General features: G+C 41.3%; 1 protein-coding gene across 2 annotated transcripts in view; it reads right to left on the reverse strand.

The window, feature by feature from the left end:
• Prkar2b (protein kinase cAMP-dependent type II regulatory subunit beta) overlaps window positions 1-23,921 on the reverse strand; it is a 104,143-nt gene that overhangs the window by 23,973 nt on the left and 56,249 nt on the right. For both annotated transcript variants that reach the window (XM_031355290.1, XM_031355288.1), the window contains exons 3-4: window positions 9,012-9,064; window positions 2,359-2,442 (exon numbers count right to left, since the gene is read on the reverse strand). In XM_031355290.1, the coding sequence (XP_031211150.1) occupies window positions 2,359-2,442; window positions 9,012-9,064 (137 nt within the window). The remainder of the gene's footprint in view (window positions 1-2,358; window positions 2,443-9,011; window positions 9,065-23,921) is intronic.

A 23,921-nucleotide genomic window follows, 5' to 3' on the forward strand; every position in this document is an offset into this window, starting at 1 on the left:
TGGCTCACAACCATATGTAATGGGATCCGATGCCCTCTTCTGGTATGTCTGAAGTCAGCTATCGTGTACTCATATACATAAAATAAATAAATCTTTTTTAAAAAAATATATTTGTATATGCATTACATAGCCCTGGGAAATAAACATGATAACGTAAAAGAACTTGTCTACTGAGAAGTGAAGGAGCTGGAAGACAGAGTTGTAGGGAAGTTCCTTTTCATTAACTTTTGTTCATTGTGGATTTTTGGTAAATTTATGTGTAGTGATTAAAATTTCTTAATTAAAAAAAATACTCTATACAGAGAACAACATTTTGAATCTTCCCATGGACTAAGAGAAACACGAGGAAATAATGGTGATTGGTTGTAGGGTTTTCATTCCTCCCTGGTCATGGATGAGCTCTGGCTCCTCTTCATGGGCAGCAGCCAGGGCTGAGGATGGAGCCAGGACAGAATAAAGCAGAGATTTCCCAGCATGGTGCTAATTAGCCCCACGGGGAGCTTTTACCCAAATGAGTTCATCAACCTCAGGCAACATATGGTCACCTATCAAAATTCTGAAGGTTAATTAAATGGCTTACTGTATTTTACTTGTTACTTATGATACTTTGAGGGCAGGTAGTAGGAAAATATCAGCTTTATTGATTAATTCTGACTCTAAATGTCAGATTGAGAAAAATGAAATAAATTGCTACAGTAAAATTTTTGGTTATGTTAGAATTAGCCCCATTTTAAGCCGACATATGAAACACGGCTTTTAATTATAAAGCTAAAGCACTCATACTAGTATATAAAAATTCTTAATAAAACAGAGACTTTTGCTTTTTAAATCTTCTCTTGTGTGACAGGTGTCTGCTCTAATCAATCAAAATCTAATTTCCCCCGTAATTACCCACAGAGTGCTGAGAACTTAGAAAATCTTTAATACACAGAGGCTTACGGTGCTGCTGACAGCCACTGGGAACCCACATCAAGTTCTCTTACAGAATGCAGATTCGAGACGGAGCTCAGGAAAGGCTCTGAGTCCCGCAGGCAGCAACAGTTCACTGAACTGATGGAAGAGCCCACCGGATAGCACAGGAAAACTGTTCCAGGTAGCCTCAAATTAGAAACACTTCCGGAGGAAAACGGCCCACCAAGTTAAGCATTAAAATATTCATGAAAAGAGTATCTTCAAAGACACTTGTAATTAGAAAATCTGTGCTTCAATATTTAAATATACAGTACTCCAAGGGGGAAATGTGCTGAGGTCTGAGAAGTGTGAATTTTTCAAACTAAACAATGACTCCAGGAAACAAATTCAGATGAAACAGTAGCTACAAAGCCAGCGTCACTCTTTGCTAATTGGTAATTACTGTTTCCCCTCATCTGTGGCGCTGTCCTCGTTCTGGAACGCTCTTGCCATCACAGTCACTGCAGCTGGACCCTGGCAATCATCCTAGATGTTCCTGCAGGCCCCAGGAAGGCCAACTGTTGAGTTCCAAGGTCTGGGAACCCTGCCTATGGAGCAGCCATCCCCCAGTAGAGATCTGTAAACATTTCAGGGTATAAACATAACCTTATATAAAATGGTGTGATGTAGTACCTTAATCTTTCAAAAAATGTCAGGGGAGGGGGAACCTCATCTTAAAAACAATAGGCCTTGATGTTCCCAGACATCAATCTGAAAACTAGGACATGTGGAGTGACAGGGTTGAAGTAAGCTAGAAGAGTTGGTCCTTCACGTTTGGAACGAAGCAGCAGCTCCTCCCTAAATCACTAGACAGCAAAACACTATCTGTGATGACAAAGCAGAACACTTAAGAGTGTGAGGCAAAGACTGAGCACTCATGCTCATACCAAGTGGTATGCTAGAAACACCCTCTGTGGAGACTAGAGATGTCAAAATTCTTTCAAAGAATCAAACATTCCCTTGCCTTAAGCCAAGTAAAACACTCCATTTAAAATATGAACAACATAGAGCTTCATTACATTCAAGGATTCCTATTACTGGCTGTTGGGAGCAACAGAGAGGACCCCCTAAGGGCCTCATGCTATACAGAGAATGCAGGGGTCTAGCCTCTTCCTCCCTGCCCCATCCCAGAGCTAGGCAAGTGTCTAGCCTCTCCCTCCTTGCACCATCCCAGAGCTAGGCAAGGGTCTAGCCTCTCCTCTGCCCTATCTCAGGGCTGGGTTTGAGGTGCATGGCACTCTCTCCCCTTGGCACCTTAACAGGGCATATCCACATATTCAAGCCAGCAAGCACATGTAACCACTCAGCTTCCACCGTAATCACAGAGTGATCTTAGCTTGGGGAGCGGGAGACTCAGGTCCTTGCCCAGTTCTTGACCCATAATCCTATTATTATGATTTCTCTTACTGGATCCAGGTTCTTAAACAGCAGGATGTCTTTGCAAGCCTCTTGCAATCTGTTTCTTTGATCATCAGTTTTGGGATGTATTATCTGAAAAGACAGCAAAATCAAGAAAACAAACACAGCAGTCAATACAAGGTAAAATCCAACAAAACCAAAAAAGAAGTGCTGGAGAGAAGAATGGTTAGCGCTCTAGTCCACTCTCCCAGTGGACTGGACATTCACTTTGGGTGGCAAACAAGGATTATGAGCACAGGAAAATGATGCCACCTCTTCTGGGTGGAAAGACCCTCTTCGCCCCAGATCAGCAGGCACATTATGAAAAGATATATCCTAGTCTACGGGGCATGTATAAAGGACAGAGCGTTACACAGTTACACTGGAAAGTTAGACACTGCCTTCATTCCATTGTTAGTGATCTTAAACTCTTCTGGAGACAGATCTTCCTGTTAAAACTTGCTAATGTTAGCAGAAGCAAATACATTCTTAAATGCATACTTCATTCAAGATTAAAGAAAATTTTAGGAAAATTACAGGTAACTTCCCTGACAGCAGAAAAGGAATTTAGAGAAGGGACCCAGCAACCATGCATTGCCCCCGGGGGGAATGTGTTTAAGGGAAATGACTCCAAGGTAAAGTCAGGAGAGGCTGGTGTTCTAAACTCTCACTGAACAATGAAGCAGCCATGCATGGGGTCCTCTTTGAGACTCAACGGACCAACAAGTTGGGTTCTTTTTTCATGACATGTGAATGCTTGAGACTGAATCCAAAGTCCTGCCCGTGTTAGGCAAATGCTCCACCACTGATCTATATCCCTAACCTCAAAGGGCTATTTTTATTGTGAACGCTGTAGTTTGTGAATATAAAACGAGGTAAAAGGTACTCCTAAAAGCAGGCGTGGAGTGGATTCCTGGAAACTCAGCACACTACGTCTCCTATTCCAATGTTGATTCAAAGAATAACTGTAGGATCTCATGAGCAAATGCCTCACCGTTCCCATCAAACCAGCCAGAATCAGACAGCAATGAGCCTGTGCCCACACAGACACCAACACTAACAGGCACATTTAACTTAGCAGAAGAAATAGCTAAAAAAACAAAGCAAAACCCAACAACAAAAACAATGGACTCTAAACCTAAAAGAGCTGACATTACAGTACAAGAGGATTCTGATGGGTTCGACGCCTGCACCTGTGACTTACAGGCGACACAAAAGCCTCCTATTTAGTGCCTTGGGACTCCATGTCCCCTACTCTGAGCCCTTAGTAGGTGAGGTCCAGCTCACAGACATGCAAAGCTATGGGCAGGCCCTTCTTATGGATACTTGTCTTCCCAGACTGCCCTGTGACATTCTTGCCACCAAGGATTAAGTCACTGTCACAGTCACACACACCCCTCCCCCACCTGATGGACTAAAGCTCCCCAGAAACTGGATCCCAAACAAACCTTACTTCCTTACATTATATCTGCCTGGCGTTTTCTTTCTTGTGATATGGTTAGTCACTAGATAAGGGGAGAGGTACATGAAACCTTTGTTTACTATCTGACCCACATTCACCTGAACCTAGATCCTAAGATGACAGGTGAGCATAATGCTTCTAGCCTGTGCTACACAGGTGAGCACAATGCTTCTAGCCTGTGCTACACAGGTAAGCACAATGCTTCTAGCCTGTGCTACACAGGTAAGCACAATGCTTCTAGCCTGTGCTACACTGGTGAGTACAATGCTTCTAGCCTGTGCTACACAGGTGAGCACAATGCTTCTAGACTGTGCTACACAGGTGAGTACAATGCTTCTAGCCTGTGCTACACCAAAACCTTCAAATTAGATCACAGTCGCAGAAATTCACTAATTTCTACTTGAAATACAAGACATAAGGCTGAGTACTGAAGGCCAACAGCAAGGGCGCACCTTCAGGGCAGCCACATGGGGAGGGGGGAGGGGCTGGAGATGCCAGCCCACTGTCTGCTCTCCACCCTGTGCTGCTTCACCCCTTCTGTCAATCCAAATCTCTCCCCTTCCTCCCTACCCTTTCACTTCCCACGAGGTCTCAACAGGGAAGCCCCAACTTTTTCCTGACCCTTCTGCTCTAACCAATTAACCCATCTAAACAGTGTTTCCCAGGCCCTCCCTGGGCTACTGTCTACAGCTGTTCCCCCAGTCCCACTCCTCCTAGCTCCTTCCTAAGACCCTTCTCCAATTACACTTTGTGCTATGGGAGCAGGCAGAAGGCAGGTGCACCCCTGGATGCTTTTTTTTTTCTTCCTCAGGAGATGTTGGCCTGCTTCTCTACAGACACTTTTTCCATTAGGCTTGACATTATTCTACATTAAAAGCTCTGTCTCTGGAATGCTTCGGCTTTAGCAATCTACCCTGAGTGTGAGCTTTTACCAGCCCAATGGGCGTTTGATTTTTATTAAAATTCTTCATTTCAGGATACAAATCCTGCAAAACAAAGCATTTGTGTGGCGTTTGATATATACTAGGCAGTATTTTAAGGGGCACATAAATATAAATTCATTTCAACCTAACAGACCCCAGGAAACAGGTGGTATTTAAAGGTGAGAAAATAAGCTCACTCAGTTGACTTCTTTGTCTCACAGTCCATAAGCTGCAGAGCTTACATTCATGCGGGACAGGCTGGTTATCAGTGAACACTCAGACCCCAGAACAGTAAGCCACACCTACAAGCACAACTGTACTAAATGGTCTCTGAGTAAGAGTGGCTCTTGCTTTGTGATCAATCTCTGTGTGTCTCTGTCTGTCTCTCTGCATTTGTTTCTGTGTCTCTGTGTCTCTCTGTGTCTCTGTCTCTGTCTCTGTCTCTCTCTCTCTCTCTCACACACACACACACACACTTTCTAACACACTGAAATTAGATGAAATTCAAGTTCAAGACACGCTTTCATTTGCACACTGCCTGTGCTGATTCTGAGCCACTGCAGCAGGGCTGAGTAGCTTGAAGACAGCTTCCAACTCCAAAATATTAAATATTCATGTTGAGGAGTAGTGAATTTTTAGTCAAAAAAAAAAAAATCCCCACTAAAGCGTTTGCCAAGTCCTGCTGTGAACCTCTACTGCCTTTCAAGGGAAATAATCAGAAAGGCAACGAATATGGCTTCCTTTGCCGTGTTCCATATTCCATTACAGAGGGAACCCAGAGCACGGGCCACTCCATTCTCCAGTAAGACATAAAGGAGACCTCTCAAACATCCAATGAGAGCACTTCATTCTCTAGCTGCAAACCTCAGTGGACCCCACACTGTGCTGGGGTACACTTCCATTTTCTTCTTTTGACCTCCTTTGGGCCCTGAGCCAGCCACACCTGCCTCCATCACAACTTCATACCCTGTTCCTGGAGGCTGCCCAACCCAAATGCAACAGTGAGCTCAGGCTCAACTCTTGCTCAGCCTCGTGTCTAACCTCAAGGAGACTCCAGTCACTCCAGACTTTTAACCCCTATACAATGTCTGGTTATGCTTTGAGCACCTCCTATTTTGTAGCTACCCATTAATTTGCTTGTTTGCATCTGCCACTAGCTGCTAATAAAGAGGACAGGGGCTGCTTCACCTGGCACACCCAACACCTGGCCAGCTGTGCAAAGGCCCATCTGCATGATTTTGGGAGGCTAGAACGAGGAAATATGCTATTCTTCCTTCTACTGTCACATGGTAGACATATACAACTCTTAAATTCTCTTTTATTACTGGTATTCCAACTAAAAATCAAATTAGTTTTTTTCCAAAATGAGCCTTAAGTATTAGATTTTCTTAAATTCATATGAAAGTACCCATTTTTATTAGTTTACAGATTTCATGATTATAAAAAATTCCAGAAAATAATATGAAATGTTACTCTATAAAAATATAGTATATATTTTCCTCACAGATATTTTTCATTGCCGATCTATCTAGAGCTAACTAATTTTGACATTTGTAAAAATCATTCCTAGGAACTGTGGTACAGTTTACCTTATAGTTTTAAGGCCAAAGGCAAGATATAATGTTTAGTATGATATCTACAAGAAAGCATTCTCAACCTAATCAAAATCTTAAAACACTTTATCATAATCATTAATATGTAATTAATGGGGGCTGGTGAGATGGCTCAGCAGGTAAGAGCACCGATTGCTCATCTGAAGGTCATGAGTTCAAATCCTAGCAACCACATGGTGGCTAACAACCACCCGTAATAAGATCTGATGCCCTCTTCTGGTGTGTCTGAAGCCAGCTACAGTGTACTTGTAATAAATAAATAACAAATAAATCTTAAAAGAAAAAAAATCACTTTAAAAAAAAAGATACATTTGAAAAAAAATATGTAATTAATGCATTACATAGAAACTTAAGGACAAGGCTTAAAGCAAGTCCCCACCCCATACAGACTCCACTGTCTTAGGGTTTCTACTGCTGCAGTAAGACACTCTGGCCAAAAGCAGCTTCACAAGGAAAAGGTTGTTTTTATCTTACATCTTGTAGTCCATCATCCAGAGAACGCAGGACAGAAACTCAAACAGGGCAGGAACCTGTATCCAGGGCCTGATGCAGAGGCCATGGAGGAATGTTGCTTGCTAGCTTGCTGCCCATGGCTTGTTCAGGTTGCTTTTTTTATAGAACCCAGGACCACCAGCCCAGGGATGGTACTGCTTACAGGGATCTGGACCATCCCTTATCAATCATCAATCAAGAAAATGTACCAGGCCGGGTAGCGGGGACACACACCTTTAACCCAGCACTTGGGAGGCAGAAGCAGGTAGATTTCTGAGTTCCAGGCCAGCCTGGTCTACAGAGTGAGTTCCAGGACAGCCAGGGCTATATAGAGAAACCCTGTCTCTAAATAAATAAACAAATAAATAAACTAAAGGCTTGCCCACAGATCAATCTAGTAAGAGCATTTTCTCACTTCCAAAACTGACTCTGGCTTATGTCAAATTGACATAAAACTAGCAAGCACACCCATCTTCCATAAAAAATGCCTGTCCTTGTTTATACAAGTGGTCTTGATTTTCTGGCCCTGCCCCAGCTGGTCACCACAGGCTTCTTAGAAGCTCCTGGGAGACCAGGATCTTGCACTGAAAGAACAATAAGGACAGAGTGTTGGGTGAGCGCCCTTTACAGAACTCAAAGTCTATACTTCTGCTGCTGAAGGACCCTAGTGCAGAGACTCTCAACCTTCCTAATGCTGCGACCCTTTAACACAGTGCCTCATGGTGTGGTGACCCCAACCAGAAAGTTATTTTCATTGCTACTTCATAACTGTAATTTGTTACATATGAATCATAATGTAACTATCTGATATGCAACCCCCAAAGGGGTCATGACCTATTGGCTGGGAACTACTGCTTTAAAGGCAAGCTGTCTAAGATGTGGCCTCTGAACTCTTTCTGGAATTGGTAATACATCCAAACATATATCCAGTAAGCTCGCACTGGTGTTTTCTATGTTTAACTCCATTTGATTGCCTCTAAGTGAATAATAACTACAATGGTGATGAACTAGCTAAACCATTTTACTTAACTAACTCAGACTCAAGTGGTACCTAAAACTCTTCTCAAGGTCTCAGTTTTTGAGCCAGTAAGATATCAAATGTTGCTTTCAAACTATGCCCCTTAGACTTTTAAAACCAGTTTAAGCTACCTCGGATTACCTTAATTACTCAATTTTACCAAAGATAGTTAAGCCAAAAACATAAGGAATGTGTGTAGCCCTCAGCTGTCATCCATTACTGTTTCCTGTAGAGACATGGATGAGGTGCATGACAGGCAAGGTAGTTTTTAGATCACACAGTGTAGTGACATCACACTCCAGATTAGCAAGAAGAATCGGATTGCAGCCGAGAGTGTGCGCATCCACTTCAGGAGCCTAATAATCTTAAAGTGTGGGCCCACTATCTTCTTTCCTGCATTCTTCAGAGCTATAAATACAGGCTTTTAAAAACATCTTTTAAGGCTGAAGGTACAGAGAAGACTTTTCCAAAGTATGTATAAAGAAAAGGAGATAGGCAAAGAGAGGGGAGGGAGGGAGGGAGGGAAAGGTAGGTTGGTTATTACTTGTCTTCATGTTCACACAAAATAATCTTTTATTTAGTTGGCTTTTTACTAGATTACTAATGGGAGAAGTAAGTTAAGGATACAACTTAAGAGCCGGATCAAACTACACAAGGCAAGTCCTTACAGAGTCGTCAGGGCCTCCAAGAACCAGTCTGCACTGAGTATGGTGAGCGCTGTGTTGGCAGCTTCCTTGTGATGCTCCAAGGCCTGTCTCTTTCAGAAGAGCCTTCTGTTAGCAACTGATACGAGCAGAAGGTCTTCACTAGGATCTTTCTATACTAGGAGCACCTGCCACAAATAACTATGGCTATAAGAAAATTAGCTCGAAACATTTTCCCTCCTCAGGATGCCCGAGTGAAAGGACTGAAGCTGCACCTTCAGTGAGCACTTATGTTCCTGTTTCATTCCATCCAAAAGCAACTCTGGGGTTTTAAAAATAAGTCTGCAGAATTTGAAGTAGAAGCAGACTATTAAAATATAATGAGGAAAAGAGATAAATCTTTTGATTTTTCTCTGCTGCAAGCCTGTGTTTGTTAATACTTCTATCATTACTTCCTTACATAACGTGAGAACATCCATTTAGCATTCCCTAGTTCAGTAAACTACGTACCCTGGACTCTGCATCATCTTCTTCTTCATCAGGATTATAAGCTTCTGCACACACTGCAAACATAAAAAGGGAACATTTTAAACATTTGTTCATCAAACACATGCAATAAATATCTTTAAAAATTATTCATCAGTGTGCTTCAGACACAGAACCTAGAGGCCCCTGCACCGACTGACCTGAAAGCCTCCTCTCCGAGAACTAGTTTCCATGGTACCAGCAGGCACCATGCAGGATTCCAAAGGAGGGAAGCAACCAACAGTCCTACCAAAATATGATACCTACAAACCATAACGACCCCTAGCATGGTGCGGTAGACCTGAGGATGCAGTAGTCACAGGCACAATTGGGCAGTAACCCACAGCTCTCTAACTGGGCTTATGACCTGTCAACAAGAGGGTAATCAGGCCTGGTACTGGAAACCTGGTCAGTGGGCTTCTGAAGGTATCAATATGGAAGGAAAATCTACAACCGCCATTTTACTAAGCCAGCATAATCCCTAACTACATGTAAATATGTGTCCTTATACCTACAGATAAGGGTAGTCCTCACTCCTCATCAAGTAGATGTCTCTTTGCAATAGAGACCATTACAGAAAGCCACAACCAATCAAAATACAGAGTTGTGAAGCCTAGTTGCACTGGATACATCTACAAAACACTCCCAACACCAAAGGTTCAGAAAACACTTTGGAGGAAGGGTTGGAAAGACTGTGAAAGCCAGAGGATCAGGGAGTTTGCTGTGAGACTGTGTTACAATGTCAGATGGGTGCAGCAATGTCAGATGCTATACCCACAGTCTTTCCAACATGACTGCCCAAGCATGAACTGAACAAGGATGACACCCTCAGACATGCTAATGTAGATGGGGGAGACTGGGCGGCCTCGACTCCACAAATAACTACAGGCAACTAAGGAATGCTGAGAGTGGGAGAAATGGTCTTCCTCATGGGAGAGCACACCAACTGCTTCCCCACTGCCAAGTGGTGAGCCCTGAAAACATACTCACTAGTAACATTATACAGTAACAGACCGAGCAGGGTGTGTGTGTGTGTATTTGGGAATGTGTATGTATATGCATACATTTATGTTAATAACAATGAAAAAGGAGGCTGTGAATTTGAAAGGGAGTGAAGAGGAGAACGTAGGACTGTTTGGAGGGAGAAAACGGAAGGGGGAAATGGTATAACTATATATAAAATCTCAACAAAAAGGAGACATTTAAAATTAATGATCATCTGGGTTGTTTCCAGTTTCTGGCTAATAAGGCTGCTATGAACATAGTGAAGCATGTATCCTTATTACATGTTGGAGCATCTTCTGGGTATATGCCCAGGAGTGGTATAGCTGGGCTCTCTGGTAGTACTATGTCCAGTTTCCTGAGGAGCCCCAAACTAATTTCCAGAGTGGTCGTACCAGCTTGCAATCCCACCAGCACTGAAGGAGTATTCCTCTTTCTCCACCTCCTCTCCACCATCTGCTGTCACCTGAGTTTTTGGTCTTAGCCATGCTGACTGGTGTGAGGTGGATTCTCAGGGTTGTTTTGATTTGCATTTCCCTGATGACTAAGGATGTTTAACATTTCTTTAGGTGCTTCTCAACCATTCAGTATTCCTCAGTTGAGAATTCTTTGTTTATCTCTGTACCTCTTTTTTTTTTTTTTTGAGACAGGGTTTCTCTGTGTAGCCTTGGCTGTCCTGGAACTACTCTATAAACCAGGCTGGCCTTGAACTCAGAAATCTGCCTACCTATGCCTCCCAAGTGCTGAGATTAAAGGCATGTGCCACCACCACCTGGCTGTACCTCATTTTTTAATAGAGTTATTTGGTTCTCTGGAGTCTAACTTCTTGAGTTCTTTGTCTATATTGGATATTAGCCCTCTATTGGATACAGGATTGGTAAAGATCTTTTCCCAAGCTGGGCAGTGGTGGCACTTGGGAGGCAGAGGCAGGTGGATTCCTGAGTTTGAGGCCAGCCTGGTCTACAGAGTGAGTTCCAGGACAGCCAGGGCTACACAGTGAAACCCTGTCTCGAAAAACCAACCAACCAAACAAACAAACAAAAAGATCTTTTCCCAATTTGTTGGTTGCCATTTTCTCCACCATGTTCATAGAAGCCTTATTTATAATAGCCAGAACCTGGAAACAACCCAGATGTCCCTCAACAGAGGAATGAATACAGAAAATGTGGTACATCTACACAATGGAATACTAAGCAGCTATTAAAAACAATGAATTTATGAAATTCTTAGGGAAATGGATAGATCTGGAGAATATCATCCTGAGTGAGGTAACCTAATCACAAAAGAACACACATGGTATGCACTTTCTGATAAGTGGATATTAGCCCAGAAGATCGGAATACACAAAGTACAATCCACAAACCACAAGAAACTCAAGAAGAAGAAAGACCAAAGTGTGGATACTTCATTCCTTCTTAAAAGGGGGAACAAAATACCCATGGAAGGACTTGCAGAGACAAACTATGGAGCAGAGACTGAAAGAAGGACAATGCAGCTTGATATAGCTGTCTCCTGAGAGGCTCTGACAGTACCCGACTAATTCAGAAGTAGAGGCTCGCAACCATCCATTGGACTGAGCACAGGGTCCCCAATGAAGGAGCTAGATAAAGGACCCAAGGAGCTGAAGGGTTTGCAGCCCCTTAGGATGAAAAACAATATGAACTAACTAGTATCCTCAGAGTTCCCAGAGACTAAACCACTAACCAAAGAGTACACATGAGGGGGACTCATGGCTCCAGCAGCATATGTATAGCAGAGAATGGCCTAGTCGGTCATCAAGGGCAGGAGAGGCCCTGTGAAGGTTCTATGCCCCAGTGTAGGGGAATGCCAGGGCCAGGAAGCAGGAGAGGGTGGGCTGGTGAGCAGGGGGAGAGGGGAAGGGAACACTCCCTTTTTTTGTTTTGTTTTGTTTTTTTTTTTTTATTATTATTTTTTCTTTTTTTTTCGGAAGGGAAACTGGGAAAAGAGATATCATATGACTTGTAAATAAAGAAAATATCTAAAAATTTTTTTAAAAATTAATGATCATAAAGAATACCATAATGGTTTTAAAAAGCCACTAATTACAAGGCTAGGAATCTACTACCTAAAATTGTTTATATATCATAATTTATATAAAATTTTCATAATGTAAAGCCATACTTGAAGATACTAGTCATTGCTTTTTGCTTATTCCTATTCAAAACTTAGCCCTTTTAATATTTATTTCCAAGGCAAAAAAAATTTATAACTAAAATTACCTAAGAAAACATGAACAACCGAAACATCTAAGTTTGCCATGAAATGATCAATTTAATCATATAGCTATGAGAAACCCTCATGAATTATTCATAATCTCCTTTCTCAGTACCAAATGTTGCAAATACTGAGAATATTTCCTCTTGGTCTTTGTTGGAGTTGAATTTATACTGCACATGCAGCCTGAAAGCCTGCCTCCTTTTCCTTTAACACTAGGAATGTTTGCGTCACCAGAAACACGAAATATTGTTTTTAAGGACCACAAATTATGCTACTTCGCTATAATTAATTCCATTCCTAATACTGAGCATTTAACTAGCTTTTTGTTACAATATTTTTCCAATAAATTTCTTAACCATAAATATATGTAGACATTTTATATTATTTCAAATGTTATTATGGGAGCCTAAAAGGCATGACAAATCTTAAGGCATATTTACTGAGTATTTTTCTACAAAAGGCTGTACCCATCCATTGTTCTACAAAGAATATAAAAAGGCTTGCTGGCTACATGAAAGAGCTGGGTGCCAATTTAAAAGAAAGGATTTAAATGTTTCAAAACTATTAAATATGAACAACTTACAAATACTTTGGCTATGTATATCTTCTTTGTAGTCATCTACGGGGAATATATTATTTCCTATTAGGAGGAAGTCTCTCTGTCTTCTCTGTCTGTCTGTCTGTCTTTTGGACAGTGTCTTTCTATGTAGCTTGATGTCCTAGTACCCATTATGTAGATGAAGCTGACCTCAAACATAAGAGATCTGCCTGCCTCTGCCTCCCAAGTGCTAGGATTAAAGGCATGCACCACCATACTTGGACAAAGTCAAGTTTTTTTTAATTTCTAATTTTTCATTTTTTAAATTTTTATTATTAAGATTTATTTAAGTACACTGTTGCTGTCTTCAGACACACCAGAAGAGGGCATCAGATCCCATAATAGATGGTTGTGAGCCACTATGTGGTTGCTGGGAATTGAACTCAGTACCTCTGGAAGAGCAGTCAGTGCTCTTAACCACTGAGCCATCTCTCCAGACCCCCAAAATCAACTTTTTAAACATTATTTTATGGTTAGACTGCTCAAAATAATTTAAATTTTGTTTGTTTATGCTTAATAGAGTGATGTGTGTTGAAGAAGAAAGTGCCCCCATGTGACTTAACTCAACATTCAACATCACAGGGAATACCCACTTCACAAGCTTAAATACCATTTTCTCATCTGCAAATCTAAAGATTTAATACTTCTCTTTCTTTTTTTTTTTTTTAAAGAGGCAGGTGCTTTTATTTTTACTCAAGTCTATACATAGGGTTTATCTTAACTAAGATACAGGAACTGAAAGCAGGAAACTAGTAATGACAACAATGATTGATGATCATATTAACAGGCTCACAAATGGTCCTGAGGGGCTCAGGATGGCATCTGTCCTCCTCTGTGCCTTTATTCTCATTATTATAAAACCCATCATTATCTTTCTGCAGGCCCTGCCCTGTGTAGCCACATTTTGCCCTTCATAGAAGATATGTTATTGCCTGGAGACAAGCTGAACATCCAAGTATAGGGGGCTAGGGAAGGCCACAGATACATGGTATACTTGGGTCAGGGAATGCTGTTTGAAGGCCTACCATATACAGTAACCCCGCCACACACAACCAAAATAACAAAACAAAAACAAAAAACAAAACCAACACCAAACACAGCATTACCTGGCTTTAAAGACTGATAGTACTGAGGCTCAAAAGCCCTGATCTGAATTTTTTAACTCAATCCCATAACCCTACAATAGCTATTAATGTAACCATTTCACAGATCAAAGACCAGGGCATAAAAAGGTCAGGGTCACACATCCTCGTAAATGACAGGACCCATAATCCCCAGACACAAGTTAAAAGTCAGATCAAGAGTCATGGGTTGTGGATATGGGACAGTGGTACATGGTAACCATCAAGCCCTGAGTTTAATCTCTACCACAACAAACTCCTGCCAATATACCCACAAATTGGGGCGGTGGGGCAGATCTTAACCTTTCACCCACACAGAGCTAATTTAGGTGCATTCATTTCAGAAAGGACCTTTGTGCTCCTCCAAGAGTGTGGGAGGACTCACTGTCATAACTTAACATACTATGTTCTTTCAAACATGGTAAGATGTGTTTGTCTCACTGCTCTATAGGCAAATCCTATGACTGGGTATCCTTGTTCCCTAGCAAGGACAGGGCACTCTGCCTGGCTTGATATACATGGGAGAGACTTACTAATGAAATCTTCCATGGTCCTTGAGAATGGGACACTGTTTCTAATAGCTTCCAGTAGCATACCAGTGTCACAGACTCTCAGACACATTCTAAGTAGATTCATGATAAGTTATTCTGGGTTGTTCAAGAAATAGGGACACAATGAATAAGTAAAAAGGGGGCTTCTATCGTATTCACTAAAAAGCACAGAGATTAATGAACTTGGTAAATATTTGTGTAAAACAAATGAATGCCGGGCTGTCTGGCTAACCTGTCAAGACAGTCTCCAAGTAACCTGTGCTGCCTTCTAGTCTACCAGAAATACAATTGCCCGAAATCCTCTAGACAATCTGAAACCCATTCTCAAACTCTATCCTTTACTCTTTGGCAACTAGACAGTAGAGAGAGACAGTCTTAAGATATATTTAAATTTCACTGTTATACTGCACATATGTGTTTGGAAAGTATCCTGGTTGTTGAGAATGGTCTAGGAATTTAAGCATATTCCCACACTGCAGACAGAGTATGCGCACTGGTGTAGCCAGACAACTGTCACAGATTGCAGCACAGACAGCAAGAGAAGATCTGCGTCGACTTTGCATCCTGTCGAACTTGGCCTTCAGGCTTCTCATGCACTCTATTTATAGTGTGGCAGACAAAGGGTTATGCCAACTCTGAGGTTTGTTGTTTTTTCAAAAGGAAGATCCTTCTTCACTTTGCTGGTTATGTTGTGAGATTCAATATAGTCAGATAACCTGACATTAGAATATAGCCCACACTGGCATCTTGGTTGTCAAAGAATAAAGAACTCCATGAGCCCCTGGGTGCTCAATGCTGATGCTGTATTATTACACAATATTCCCTTCATAAATATTCATTGTAAGAATGACAGGCAAATATGGCCTCTACACAAAGACTTTGTGGTTCAGAAACCTTTTAATCTAAAAAAATAATTGTCTTCTATACAATGCACTAAAGTTAATTTTTTTGTGTTCTCAATGCATTCAGATTTTTTGCATATACCTTTAAACAATAATTAGCTTAAAATAAAGTGCACATAAAAAGCACAGGTGTATTAGACGACAAAAGTCTCACTCAAGATTGCTAAACTTAGCTTAATGGAGTGGAAATGTCCTCCTATCTGAGAATAACTTTACCTTTTATAATTATCAGTGAAGGCAAGTGTCTTACCAAATTTAATGGTTCCCAGGGGCTCCCCCAAAAAGCACAAAATATATACCAAATGCATAAGATGCACAATGTACTCACAGTAAAATCTCAGAGGCAAGGAGGGTGATAAAGAGACTGAGAACACCAGTATGAAAATGCACTTGCTCTGGCTAAGGGAGGAAAACAGCAAGGTGATGGCACAGGCTCCCTGCAATACTCATCTACAGGGGCAGTCTGGTTTATATCTGTTCTTGGCCATCAGTAACCTACTGCCTTAGGTAGTGTTTCTACTGCTGTGATAAGACACCATGACCAAATCAACTTGGGAAAGAAAGCATTTGCTTATTATAGCTTGTACATCACCTAGGATTTCAGGGTAGGAGCTCAAGGCATAAAGCTGGAGTCAGGAGCTGACGCAGAGAGAGGAGTGTGCTTAATGGCTTGCTCCTCATGGCTTGCTCAGCCTGCTTCCTTATAGAACCCAGGCCCACCTGCCAATGGGCCCTTCTACAGAAATCATCTATGAGGAAATTGCCCTACAAGGCTAATCTTCCTTTGATTAAGATTCCTTATCAGGCCAGGCAGTGGTGGTGCATGCCTTTAATCCCAGCACTTGGGAGGCAGAGACAGGCAGATTTCTGAGTTTAAGGCCAGCCTGGTCTACAGAGTGAGTTCCAGGACAACCAGGGCTACACAGAAAAACCTTGTCTTGGGGGAAAAAAAAAAAGATTCCTTATGGGATGGTCAAGAACCTGAGACTAGATAGACCTAGAGGAAAACCAAGTACTACTTTTCTGCTAAAGTAACACAGCCATAAAATCATCCTGAAGGACATCCTGCTCTACTCACAGACCACTGTTTCTCAGTCAGCATCACTACAGACGCTTCCTTCCTGTTGCAGGAGGTGGAAACAAATACCCACAACTGGACAAGGTGTAGAGAATCAGAGACCTTGGACTACTAAGTCCTAAATGAGGTGTCTCCATCAAATCCTCTCCTCAGGGCCCAGGGAACTTTGTGAAGAAGAGAGGGAAAGAGCCAGTGGGGATGGAAGATGCCAAGAAAACAAAGCCTTCCAGACACAAGGACTGACACATACTCACAGAGACTTTGGCAGCATGCGCTGACCTAAGTCAGAAGGGGTCTCATGACTGGGAGAGGAAGTAGACACGAGCCCCCCATCTCTAACCCTGAAACTCTCCCATTGATAATCACTCATGAATGCAACTCAGTTTTCTCTAAGGGAGTCTCACTGGGTATACAAACCGCTCTCCCACCCCCCACCCCCACCCCCGATGCAAAAGCAAGAGGAATTTTATTGTTCCAGCATACTGGGGTTGCCCTGCACATGAAGGAGAGAGAGAATGACCCCACACAGCCCATTCAGCAAGTTTTTATACAGTTTTCAGAGCAGCAGCCAATTAGGCACAATGTGATTGGCAGAATAGTGAGACTTTTTTATTTTAAAGATTTATTTATTTATTTTATGTGTATGAGTACACTGTACCTGTACAGATGTCCATGAGCCATCAGTGCAACTTTTAAACTGATTGGTCTTTAGGGAATGAGGTGGCAAGGACTTCCCTTGTCTGTAGGTGGCCAATGGTTGGTCTGCCTTGCAGAATGTGTCTACGTGCTGTGGATCTCCCTCACCCACAGGTGGCTGATGGTGGGGGGGCCCATCCTACCCCTGTGGTCTGAGGAATGTAATTAGCCTCTCCCTTCCGGAGGGGAGGGATGCCTAAGTGCTCCATGACCTTTCTCTTTCAGGAGGGGAGGGGTCTGGTGGAATCTTCCAAAGGTCCTGGACTGACCTCTTTGTTCCCCCCCACCACCCCTTTTTCTTGTGCATGCTTCAATCCTGAAGCTATTGCTGGTATTCTGATAGCTCCTACTTCTGGCCTTCTGTATCTAGTTCTCTGTTTTTCTGCTTTAAGATCATTGGCTGTACTGTACCTATCTATGCATTCCTTAACAAAAGTGACCAAGCAGTTCAAAATGTAGGGGCCAAAAGTCAGCAATAGCAGGAGAACAATTAAGGATCCTAACAAGGTAGATATGAGGGTGGTTAACCAAGGGGAGGAGTTAAACCAAGACTTGAACCAGCCCTTACTCTTCTCTCTCTCTCTTGCGTTTAGCTAACCCTTCTCTCAAACTACTCTTAAGGGCAGGCAAGTCCTATGCCCAGCAATAGAGAGGCCAACACAAATCTAACTCAATGGCATTTTTGCTTTGTTTGAGCTTTTTAAAAACTTTACAGCTCTTTTGTTTATAACTATGGTTTCTGGCTTTGTGCTTTTCTTGGACTTCTATGTGTGCAAATCTGTGTATCTCTAGGTCTTGGTGTGTTTCTTGCGCTGTTTCTTTGGGGATTTCCCCAACCCAACCCTCACCCCCCCATGCATTTGCTTTGTTCTAGTCTAGTTTTTTTTTTGTTTGTGTATGCAGTTGTTTATTTTCTTTTTCTTTTTCTTTTTTTTTTAGTTGTTTATTTTCTAATGAGACAAAGAAAGAGTGTGGATTCGGGTGGGTGGAGAGACGGGAAGGACCTGAGAAGAGTTGGGGAGGGAAATGTATGAGAAACTCTGTTTTCAATAAAAATTAAAATGATAAAAAAAATAAGGTTATAAGCAAAGTTCAAGTAGCATATAACTTCTGTCAGCTATACCAGAGGCTACCTCAGACTGAAAACAAAACAAAATGAAATGAAACAAAACAGGATTCCTTACCCTTGGACACAGAGAACCTGCATGTCAGAGCAGACTAGTCTGCATATATGAATAGGTCTCTTCAACTCTCAGTGACATTACAGGCTCACATCTTCCTCATAAGGAATACCTCCTCAACACAGTGGGTACTTTGTTCTGAGTCTTTACTGAGGTCAAAGTCTAATAGAATCCCCAAACTTGGAATGTCACTAGACCCTAAGGCAGTGGCATGCTGCTCAGTGGCTTTGGAAGCTTAACTTGAAAAACTCTTCTGCTAAGATGTGTGTACAGAAGGGATGTACAGACATGGGTAAGAGGCACAAGCATTCCTGATGTCAAGGAGACAGGAAGTACAGTATTTCTAAGGTCTTTGAAGGTGAGAAAACTAGAATATTGTGCGACTAAGCCATGCTGACCACAAGGGAACCAGATGAGAGCAAACCCAGGATGCCTTCCCATCTCCTCTTTCCCATTTCTCAGTTTCTTCTCTCCTTCACTCCCTCTCACAGGATCATGGAGTGAGTGAACAAAAGACCAAAATCAACTTTACAGTTCACTTTAAAATGGGAAGTCATGAAGAAGGGTACCATGGTGGGGTGACCAAACAGCACACCAGCAACGCAAAGACTCAGTTCAGTCCTGTAGTGAAAAAAAGGGAAGAAAGATAAAAGGAAAAGAGGGAGTACATTCTTGACCTAAAACTCTACAGAATTCCCCAAAGAATTATAACTTACAAACTCTGAAATGAATAATTACATTTAAGTAATTTGATTCAAATTATTATTTCCTTATATTTCTCTCAAACTTTAAATAGGATAACCTGATAATATTTTACTATTTCCTGCACCAAGATACTGAAAATTCACAGGTATGGTGGTGCATGCCTATATTTCAGCACAGAAGCAGCTGAGGCAGGAAGAACTTGAGTCTGAGGCCAGCCTGGGGTACTGCGATGGTTTAAGTGAGAACGCTCCCCATAGGCTTCTGTGTTTCCATTCTCAGTCCCTAGCTGAGGTACTGTTCGAAGGATTGGGGGGTGTGGCCTTGTTGAAGGACTTATGTTGCTGTGTGTAAACTTGGAGGTTTCAAAAGCCCAAGTGTCTCTACCTGCAGACTGGGGATCAGGATGTAGCTCTAAGCAACTTTTCCAGCACCATGTCTACCTGAGTGTCACCATGTTCTCCACCATGATGATAGTAGAATAACCCACTAAAACTGTAAACAAGGCCCCAAATAAATGATTTTTTTCTATAAGCAGCCTTGGTCATGATGTCTTTCCACAGAAACAGAACACTAAAACAGCCACACAGCAAGATCTTATCTAAACAGTCAGATGTGTGTAGACACACACGTGCTATAACTCAGTTCACCATCCATATTCCATCTACAAGAATCAATATAAATGTATCACTTAGCCAGTCATTAATCATTTAAGTAACTTTCATTAAATGGTACTTGACTGAATTATTCAGTTCCAAAATCAACTATATTTATGCCAGAACTTTACTATACAGATTTAACCAAGGCATTAAACTAGGTAATCTTGCTTTGGCAAAATGACAGAGATACACTTCCCACTTAATCTAGAATGGTCCACTTCTAGCCAAGGTTATCTGTGACACTTTACGAATCAACTATCCAAAGCTAGGGAGATAGCTCAGCCATTAAAAGCTGGACTCCCAACCAAAAAAACTGTTAAGTATCGGCTATCCACAAACCCCCTTTCTCTATAAATTCCCTATAAACTCCACTTTAAACCTCCTTATTCAATAGCTTCTTAGTCATCCCAAATATATAATTATCAATTCTAAAAACTTCTAGAAGCTGTTTTGTTTCCTCTATAAAGCACTGTAACATCTCATAAGCATGTTTGATATTTCAAGTATTTTATTAAACTGCCACAATCCATTATAAAACTAGTAGTTACACAAAACACTTTGTTGTTCCTTCATAGGAGAGATATTTAGAATATAGCCAGAAATTTGACTCATTCTTCTGTATAGGTTTTTATGTCTCTAAAGATAATTTGTTTGTACATATACACCTCTCCTCTTCTTATTGACTTTATAATGGAGAACCAGCGGCAGCTGTAAATGTCATTCTTACTACTGGAAGGAGACTTGCTGGAATATACAAATGAGCAGTAGGGCTTCAGGCCAGGGAGGGCTTGCTTCCTCATCACACACTATTTATTACTAAAGATTAAAATTCAACTCTTTTTGCATCTGTTCCAAAAACTACCTCTAGGAGAAAAACAAAACTTTATGCTAGAACTTGTATGCCTTTAGTGGATCAATTTTTAGCAGTTATTTTTTCCCATGTTTAAAACCTTGGTTTTTAGTATGTAACCAAATTACTATTATCTGTCTACAGTATGCTTTCTTCCAATCACTTGCTCTACATGTAGAATCTGGTCTATAAAATATCAACTACTTTTGTCAACAGTTAACTTATGTAGGCTGGAGCATAAGTAAAAGGACCATGCAAGAAGCATCTTTACACAAAGAATCTTACCAGCAGGGAACATTTCTAATGGGATGACTCTAGTGTAGGACAGGCTCAAATATTCTACATAACTCCACCATGAATATAATGAATAGCCTGTGTGGTTCAGAATAAAAGACAAACCATATGAGCTCTACTCCCTTCCACAATGGAAAAGTTCTCCCTTGCAACTCCAATGGTACTAATATGAAGATATAAGAGAATAAACAACATACAGAAGCTGAGAAAAGACAGGTGCCTTTTTTGGTGTATTATACAAACATTCCATTTAATTCTAACCAATAAATTAATGAATAAAAAGATATGGGACAGCCAAATGAGCCTGAAGAGCAATTAATGAGTACCTTTGGTAAAGAACTACTGTGGCTTTTAGTGGTGTTGGACAGAAAACCCAGGTCCTTGAGTAAGCTAGACAACTGGTCTACCTCTGAGCCATATCCCTTGCCTCCTAAATATCAACTTTATAATTCCACTTACATGGTTGTCATTAATCATCAGAATTCATCAAGGAGTCTCTCCAAAATATAACCAGGCAGTGAACAGTAAATGGGTTAGTTTGTATCAGAAAACAGTACTAGAACAGAATTGTATTTGGACTTTGCTAAAACTGGTCCAGTAAGTATTTATGAGCATATTTGATGACTATTATGCATTTTGATAAACTGACAACCAAGGAACCAAGTATGGGAGTGCATGCCTTTAATCTCAGCACTCAGGAAGCAGAAGCAGGTGGATCTGTTAGTCTAAGGGCTACATAATGAGATCCTGTTTTATAAAGGGGGAAGATGGAAGGGAAAGGGCTGGAGAGACGGCTCATCAGGTACAATCCATTTACTGCTCTTGTAGAAGACCTGAATTTGGTTCCTAGTATTCACATGAGGGTTCACAACCACCTGTAACTCCAATTCAATGGGGTCCAGTGCCTTCCTCTGACCTCCACAGACACTGGGTATACATGTAGCCTGCACACATACATACATACATACATACATACATACATACATACATACAGTCAAGATACTAATATACAAAACAAAAATAAATCTAAAAATAGTTTTAAAAATTATTCTAATAGTCAAGGAGAATTTTTAAATTTTTATTGATTCTTTATGAATTTCACATCATGCACCCCAATCACATTCATCTTCCTTGTAACCTAACTCCACCTCACCCCCAGGTCAGAAAAGAACACACACACACACACACACACACACACACACACACACACGAAAACAAAACACATCTTATTGTGGAAGCTGTAATGTGTGTGTCCCACAGTATATCCTTTACTTGCAGATGTTCATTGCAATGAATCATTGTTCTAGTTTGAGCCTCTGGCTTCTACTACACTATCTATACTGAATTCTCACTGGGACTCCTCTTGGGTTATCCTACGTCATGGAGATCCTACAGCTTTGGGTATGCAGGACAGGCCCCTTCATGGAATCCAGCAGTTCATAAATGTTGGGTACACCATTTCAAAGACTAGGATCTGAGCCTGGGTGGTAGCTGAATTGGTCAGCCTGCTAATGTTCCTATACCCACACCACCAGGGTGATCAAGCTCTCCAGTACTGCTCCAGTTAGCTCACACAATGCCATAGCTGGCAAAGGGTAGGGCTAGCTCTCCTGCCTGCTCCAAATGGTGAGGGTTGAGGTGGGGAGGGGAGAGGCCATCTCTTCCTTGCCAATGATCCTTTGGTTTAAATACTGACAATTTCCCAAATTTCTCAAAAGGCTTCCATTGTTCAGGGAATATTTTTATCTCTTGGCATTTATTTTGGTCTAAAATCTTCTTACATATTAAAATAAACAAATAGAAATACTAGCCAATACACTAATATAATCCACTAATATAATAATACATCATATAACTCTGCCCTTCAAATAGTAGGTCTAGCCCTGCTTTGTATTATTTAGCACCACTAAATAATTTTCTTTATTACTTGGAATGGCATTTCCAAACACTTCTGTTTCTGGAACACTGACTAGCATACACACACAGGAAAATGGGAGAGGCCACAGGAATTCTTTAATTCACTAATACATTTCCAAAACAAATATCACTTGACTATATTGTCCTAGGATGGGAAACTGGAACTTAAGTACAACAGGGATATCATGAAAGGAGCTTAGTGCGTCCCGACTTGTCCAGCACCAGCACCAGAGGAGACTCTCCTGACCAAGCTTCTCAGTGCAATCACGAGAAGTCGTGCTGGACTTCTAGCTTACCAACACAGCTGCTTACCAACATGCAACAACACAATGCCTGCCAGTGTGCAAAGGCTCAAATTATAGAGCACAGTGAGAAGATATGGAATGCAAGAATCCAGCTTCTTTATTATTTAAAACAACAGGATTAAAGTTGTCTAAGTAAACTATTCTTTTCTTAAGATTTATTTATTTATTTTATGTATGAGTACACACTGTAGCTGTACAGATAGTTGTGAGCCTTCATCTGGTTGTTGGGAATTGACATTTTAGGACTTCTGCTCACTCAGGTTGGCCTGCTTATTCCGGTTAGTTCCGCTCAATCAGGTCAACCCTACCCCCCCCCACACACACACACACTCCAGTTGGTCAACCCCACTCAGGCCCAAAGATCTATTTATTATTATATCTAAGTACACTGTAGCTGTCTTCAGACACACCAGAAGAGGGCTTCAGATCTCATTACAGGTGGTTATGAGCCACCATGTGGTTGCTGAAATTTGAACTCAGGGCCTTCGGAAGAGCAGTCAGTGCTCTTTCCTGCTGAGCCATCTCACCAGCCCTAAACTCTTCTTTCTTTCCTGCATCAGCCTTGCCAAGTACTCGGGTTAGTAGGCCCCCACAGCCACTATGCCTGACTCCATTTTCATTTTTAAAAATAAAACTCAATAGCCTTTTTAAAAATACATATTTATTGTATATTCAAACTATACTATCTTATGGAAACTGTTCTAAGAATATAAGACATGGTGAAAGTGAACAGTTTTGTAGGTCCTGACATATTTCTATCAACTCTAAGTTTTAAGTGTCTTCAGAAAAAGCAATAATATA

This window comes from Mastomys coucha, unplaced genomic scaffold (genome assembly GCF_008632895.1).
Source record: "Mastomys coucha isolate ucsf_1 unplaced genomic scaffold, UCSF_Mcou_1 pScaffold6, whole genome shotgun sequence".
NCBI lineage: Eukaryota > Metazoa > Chordata > Mammalia > Rodentia > Muridae > Mastomys > Mastomys coucha.